The 7,500-nt window shown below is 42.9% G+C and overlaps 1 protein-coding gene across 8 annotated transcripts in view; it reads right to left on the bottom strand.

Moving 5' to 3' along the window:
* Window positions 1-7,500, bottom strand: part of sox5 (SRY-box transcription factor 5) — a 279,205-nt gene that overhangs the window by 84,892 nt on the left and 186,813 nt on the right. For 7 of the 8 annotated variants that reach the window (XM_053650130.1, XM_053650129.1, XM_053650131.1 and 4 more), the window contains one exon: window positions 5,649-5,856. In XM_053650130.1, the coding sequence (XP_053506105.1) occupies window positions 5,649-5,856 (208 nt within the window). Of the gene's footprint in view, window positions 1-5,648; window positions 5,857-6,122; window positions 6,519-7,500 lie in introns of those variants that run through there. The other variant, XM_053650134.1, reaches the window with a different exon arrangement.

The following is a 7,500-nucleotide window of genomic DNA, read 5'->3' as shown; positions in this document are numbered from 1 at the left end:
ACTGTACCATACCGTACAGAACTGTACCATACCGTACCATACCGTACCAAACCATACTGTACCATACTGTACCATACCGTACAGAACTGTACCATACCGTACCATACCGACCCAAACCATACTGTACCATACCGTACCATACCGTATAGAACTGTACCATACCGTACCATACCATACAGAACTGTACCATACCGTACCATACCGACTCAAACCATACTGTACCATACCGTACCATACCGTACTGTACCATACCGTACCATACCGTACCGAACTGTACCATACCGTACAGAACTGTACCATACCGTACCAAACCATACTGTACCATACCGTACAGAACTCTACCATACCGTACCAAACCATACTGTACCATACCGTACCAAACCATACTGTATCATACCGTACAGAACTGTACCATACCGTACCCAACCATACTGTACCATACCATACAGAACTGTACCATACTGAATCAAACCATACTGTACCATACCAAACCATACCGTACCGAACTGTACCATACCATATCATACCGAACCATACCATACCGTACCATACCATGCCAAACTACCATATCGTACTGAACTGTACCATGTCATACCAAACCATACCAAACCATACCATACCATACCGTACCAAACTGTACCATACCGTACCAAACTGTACCATACTGTACCGAACCAAATCATACTGTACCATACTGTACCATACCATGGGAAAAGTGCTATTCGAAGCTACGAATCTTCACACTGTGTATTTTATCGGCTCATAAAATGTCCTCTGAATATGTTCTGTCCAGTGACTGCACGACATATTTTCTATTTTCTGTGGCCAAGGTTAAGTCCCATAGCAGTGTGTGTGAGAGTGTGTGAGTGTGTGTGAGTGTGTGTGAGAGTGTGTGAGTGTGTGTGAGAGTGTGTGTGTGTGTGTATGCGTTTGTACTGTGAGTGTATTTGTGTGAGACAGAGAGGATGGCTCAGAGCTCAGGGAACCAGAGTCGGCCCTGGCCATGAATCACACTCAACACAGTTCCAGGAGAGCCACAGAGGCATGTACACACACACACACACACACACACACACACACACACACACACACACTGCATCATAGACTCCAGAGACCCTGAACATCTGTGTCCCACATAACGCATGCTGCCAAGTTCAGCGAGGACTATTGAGAGTCAGAGACAGAGACAGCATGTGTGTGTGTGTGTGTGTGTGTGTGTGTGTGTGTGTGTGTGTGTGTGTGTGTGTCCTCTTGGCTCTAGACCACGCAGCTCTTCTCTTCTCACCTCGTGCCCCGTGCACCGCCCTCATGTGCTATTCCCATTACTACGGCTAATGACACACACACGCACTCCAGCACTCTGACCCATCTATGGCCATACTCTCACACAATACACACACACACACACACACACACACACACACATCGATACCGAAACCTAGGAGACAAGGCGAGATAAGAGTAGAAAAAAACGGGGGGGAAAAAAAACGCGACACTCTCAGAAATGAAAAGAGAAAGTAATGGCCCCGAGACATCCGAGTGACAAATTTACATTCTCACTCAGCATCTGAGACGCAGAAGTGGCACACTCGGGGAAAGTGTGTGTGTGTGTGTGTGTGTGCGCGTGTGAGAGACAGAGAGTGTGTGTGTGAGCGTGTCGGCAGTAACAGGTGGATATTACGGCGAGCAGAAGATGAATAGAGGCTGGAGGAGAGTGCTGCCTCATCAGGGAGGGTCGATAAGAGACAGACCTGGACACTCTCCGGACAAACGTTCTGCTCTTCACCATGAAAGAGAGACGAGGAGACAGAAATGACACACTAACTAAGTCTCACTGTGTGTGTGTGTGTGTGAGAGAGAGAGAGAGAGAGCGAGAGAGAGCGAGAATTGTAGACTCCCATTCATTTATTTTCCTAATTCTAAAGATCCTGACCTTTGTTCAACCACACAGAAGACTAAACTTTAACCAGTAATATAAGGGTTATTTATTTATTTATTTATTTATTTATTTATTTATTTCAAAATAAATAATATAAACTGACTTTCATCAAATTAATAGCATAACCTTGCAACCTAGCATATCTAGGTATTGTGTGTGGAGAAAACTGTCTGGCTAACTCAGCTAATGTGATGCACTGTAACGAGATAGCATGAGCTATGCTAGTTAGATTGAGTAACGATTAGCTAACAAATAGCTAACACTCGTGAGCTTCAAAATAATATGTACGGTCTGAGGTAGCAGTGAATTAAACCTGGTTATAGAGATTTCAAAAAAAATAACATATTCTTGATCATAATATACAGCTAAATACTGTTAGTGGAGAAAATTGGTTGGCTAACTCTGCCACGGATTAGCTAGCACAAGCTAAGTTAGCTAAAGATTAGCTATAACAAGCTAACATGAACTACACGGGTAACTTTTAAAGCCATGGGATAACCGAATAAAGGGGGGAAAATAACAAAGAGGTCGGACAATCTGAGGTAAACAAATAGTTTAATCTAACGGGCTAACGTGGTTAGCTATTGTTTACAGAGAAAGTTGGTTGATGAGCTAACTTGATAAGCTAGCTAACCCAAACATTAAACAAGTAGTCTCATCGTACAGGCTACAGTAGTTAGCTTATTTATTTATTTATTTATTTATTTATTATTATGAGTTTTTTTTTTTTTCTATCTGTAAATCTGGCATTGCTGAAGAAAAACCTGTTATATCTACAGTTTTTCGTCCGCATATGAAATGAAATGACACGATCACACTTGATCTAGCTTGCTAATGTGTATATCTGTAGTGTAAACACACATTAGCTTCAAATAGGGAGCAAGTTTTACTCTCCCTCATCTCCTGACCCATTTCCGTGCTCTTTGTGTCCACTAACTAACATGCTGCCATGTTTTCCCTGTTGCTAATATGTGAACAGTGTGTGTGTGTGTGTGAGAACAGTGTGTGAAAAAGCGGGGGAGGGAGGAGAGAGAGAGAGAGAGAGAGAGAGAGAGAAAAGAGACAGAGAGGTAATAATAAGACCCTTTCATAATGATTAAAGCCTTCATTAATTTTTCATCACAACCTGCCGTTTGTGGCTAATGGCCTTTGTGCGCTACACAAGCAAACAATAGCTAGCTGCGCAAGAAAGGGATTTTTATCAGGCTATGAGAGGCCCGGCTCAATGCTTCGCCTGCCGCCACCTCTCTCCTTTCTTCTGCTCTCTTTTCTCTTCATTGCTCTCTCTTCTCCCTTTTCTGTTCTTTACAGCCGCTGTTTCTCTCCGTCTGCCGCTCTGGAGGTCTTTGTTTGTACAGAGTGCGAGGATAATGTGCTACTGTAGCTGCTTGCTAATGGACTCTTTTCTCTCTCTCTCTCTCTCTCTCTCTCTCTCTCTCTCTCTCTACACCTCTCTATCACTTCACTTTTTAGGTTCTTAATCTGACTGCTACAGTTATATTAAGAACTACACTACAACACTAGATACGACATGAATAAAATAATGAGAATTATTATATAAACATACATACATACATATATACCTCACATGGTTTTGCCTCAGATACTGTTTTCCTCACATGGGTTTACCACAGACAAATTTACCCCAGTTTCACTTCTCGAAATTTGACCTCACACGGTTTTACATCACAGTTTTACCTCACACAGTTAACGTCAAACGATTTAACCTCAGTTTCGCCTCACTGTTTTACCTCATGTGGTTTTACCTCACACAGATTTACCTCCTGATTTCACCTCAAAGTTTCACTTCTCGAATTTTTCACCTCGCACGGTTTTACATCACAGTTTTACCTCACACAGTTAACGGCAAACAATTTTACCTCAGTTTCGCCTCACAGTTTTACCTCAGACACGGTTTTCCCTCATGTGGTTTTTACCTCACACAGATTTACCTCTCAGTTTCACCTCAAAGTTTAACTTCTCCAAATTTGACCTCACACAATTTTACCTCAGTTTCGCCTCACAGTTTTTACCTCAGACACAGTTTTCCCTCATGTGGTTTTACCTCACACAGATTTACCTCCTGGTTTCACCTCAAAGTTTCACTTCTCGAAATTTGACCTCACACGGTTTTACATCACAGTTTTACCTCACACAGTTAACGTCAAACGATTTAACCTCAGTTTCGCCTCACTGTTTTACCTCATGTGGTTTTACCTCACACAGATTTACCTCCTGATTTCACCTCAAAGTTTCACTTCTCGAATTTTTCACCTCGCACGGTTTTACATCACAGTTTTACCTCACACAGTTAACGGCAAACAATTTTACCTCAGTTTCGCCTCACAGTTTTACCTCAGACACGGTTTTCCCTCATGTGGTTTTTACCTCACACAGATTTACCTCTCAGTTTCACCTCAAAGTTTAACTTCTCCAAATTTGACCTCACACAATTTTACCTCAGTTTCGCCTCACAGTTTTTACCTCAGACACAGTTTTCCCTCATGTGGTTTTACCTCACACAGATTTACCTCCTGGTTTCACCTCAAAGTTTCACTTCTCGAAATTTTACCTCACACGGTTTTACATCACAGTTTTACCTCACACAGTTAACGTCAAACAATTTTACCTCAGTTTCGCCTCACAGTTTCTACCTCAGACACAGTTTTCCCTCATGTGGTTTTTACCTCACACATATTTACCTCACAGTTTCACCTCAAAGTTTTACTTCTCAAAATTCTACCTCACACAATTTTACATCCCAGTTTTACCTCACACAGTTCACCTCAACCAATTTTACCTCAACCAATTTTACCTCAGTTTTTAATCTCACGCGTTTTACCTCACATGGTTTTACCTCGCCTTGATTTACCTCACAGTTTTACTTCTCAAAACTGCGGCTCACACAATACTACCTCACAGTTTTACCTGACACAATTCACCTCTAACAATTTGACCTCAGCTTATACCTCACACAGTTTTCCCCCACATAGCTTTACCTCACACAATTTTACCTCGATTATTTTAACGCAATTTTACAATGGGTGCAGTGAGAGAGAGAAAAAGAGAGAAGCCCCTGCAACCGGCACTAACAAAAGACAAACTCTAACCCTTTGGAAACTGAAAGGGAATTGTTACTCTGCTACTGTAGCTCTGCTACACCGAGTTGGAAATGGAAATGACTTTATTTAACAAACACACCTACACGACCAGGGATCACAAACACCTCAGGTCTGTTGTATGTAAATATCAGAACAGCGCATGTGTGCTACACCTGTACCTGAAAAAATAGTTTCTAATTAGAGAAGTACAGTGCACAATGACACCTGAACACACACGAGTACACACACACACACACACACACACACACAAGAGTACACACACTTCTGACCTCGAAAAACAATGGACGTGTAATGAATATGCAATGGCTCTAAACAGTTGATGCTTAAAGAAAGGGCCTGTCTGTGTGTGACAAACCGTCTTTCGCCTCATTACTGACATTAAGGAGACTCATGAGGAGGAAAAAAGGCTGAGAGACCCAGAGACACACGTAAAGAGAGAGAGAGAGAGAGAGCGTGAGAGAGAGAATTTCTGTGAGAGAAGTACTGTAGCTTGGAGATGACGTCTAGCGAAGTACCGGTCAGATAACATGGCGTTTGTCATCATGACCAAATTGTACACGCTGATGTAAGTGCGTAAGTGGACTCACCCTCAGGCTCGCTCTTGATCAGCTCCTCCATCTTGCGCTGTTTCAGCGTGTCCACCACGTCGGCCAGGCTGCCTTTACGCCTCTCTGGCGTTCCCAGAGCCGTGGCCGAACCCGAGCCGTCGTCCTGCTGCTGCTGTTTACTGGGTGAGGTAGAAGAGTTGTGCTGGGGGTACGGGCTCAGGGCCAGGCCTTTACTGCTCTCCTGCTCCTGAGACAAGCACATAAAGAGGAACGTATTCACCTGTCATCATTTCAAAAACACAGAAACTCTTCAGACAGGTCTCGTTAACCGTAATATCCGGTACCCATTAACCAGGGCGTTTATTCTCATTTTTAGAGCAAAGCAAAAAGCTTTATATTTGGCTTGACTGGTATTAATGGATGCGTTTTCTACACAGAACAGAAGGAATGATCTCAGGCATTTACATATGATTTGTACAACTGTATTTGTAATCGATTTTTTACGTTCATTACCTCTACATCGTCCCACTTTTAGCAAAACTGCTTCGTGCCTTTATCTTAGCACTTATCACACACCTAACCTGCTGTTCGTTCGACGTGGCATGAGCTATATAAGCGAAGAGATAAAATCAAATCTTATCGGCACAGAGTGTCGATGCAGTATGTTGTCGTTGCAGGAAAATAATCCACGCCGGGGTGGGGTGACGTTACGCTGTCACCGTTACCACGTCGACGTAACCGCAAACTCCGAAGTGTTTTATTCCTCTTATACACCACAGCAATTTGCCAAGGATTACAAGGTTTTTGTTTATTAGAGAACGACACGTACTTTTTATCCATTTAAAGTTACAGTGAAACGTCGTTGAACGTCCACCAGACATTCCTGCCATGTTTTTCTTTCTCGCTCTTGAAGTTAATAAGACAAAAAAAACAAACAAACAACAACCACAAAGTGCTGACACTGGAGACTCCTTCCATATAAACATCTTACTGGAAACTCCACCATATCAAAGAGTACAACTTTGCATGTGTTAATGATAATGAGTCTTTATTGGTTACAGCACAGTGGAATTCTTTTCTTCGCATAACCCAGGATGTTAGGAAGTTGGGGTCAGAGTGCAGGGTCAGCCATGATACAGCGCCCCCTGGAGCAGAGAGGGTTAAGGGCCTCGCTCAAGGGCCCAACAGTGGCAGCTTGGCAGCGCCGGGGCTTGAACCTCCGACCTTCCGATCAGTAACCCAGAACCGGTGTCGTACGGAAAACCGAATCGACGCCTTCTGACCGATCGGAATCGGGGAATTGTACAGGACATGCAGACCCTCCTTCACACACCTTCACACGCATGTACGTACGTGCACACTTACACACTTGCTACCTGGTTTTGAGCCAGCTTACCGGAACTCTTTTGTGCAGTTTAATTACAGAAGGACCCAGGTATTTGTGCGCAGGGTCAATAGTCCGTATCCAATAAGCAGAGTTAATCTTTGGCTAATCAGCTTCTATTATCTGCAGCACCATGACGGACAATGGCTCCAGCGAATTAGACAATGGCTTAATCCCATCCCAGAGAGAGGCCGGCTTTAGAGCCACATGATAGAGAGTCAGTGCTAGAGAGGACGTTACACTGCAGGCGGACATGGAGAAGTAAAACGCAATAATAATAATAATAATAATAATAATAATAATAATCAAAACCAGTCCTTTATATACTGCATTACATATGCAGTCCACAGACCTTTATTAAAAGTGTACGTGGCGTATAATGATTAACGTAAAGCCGTGGACTGAAGCCAGTTGCATAGTTGGGTTGCCTTAAACTTAGCTTCGGTATATCTTCCTGCTGCACTTTTACACTCTCAGACATTATCTACAAAGATACCAAGATAAACA

This window comes from Ictalurus furcatus, chromosome 19 (assembly GCF_023375685.1).
Source record: "Ictalurus furcatus strain D&B chromosome 19, Billie_1.0, whole genome shotgun sequence".
Classification (NCBI taxonomy): Eukaryota; Metazoa; Chordata; class Actinopteri; order Siluriformes; family Ictaluridae; genus Ictalurus; species Ictalurus furcatus.
This window is presented reverse-complemented; position numbering and strand designations above follow the sequence as displayed.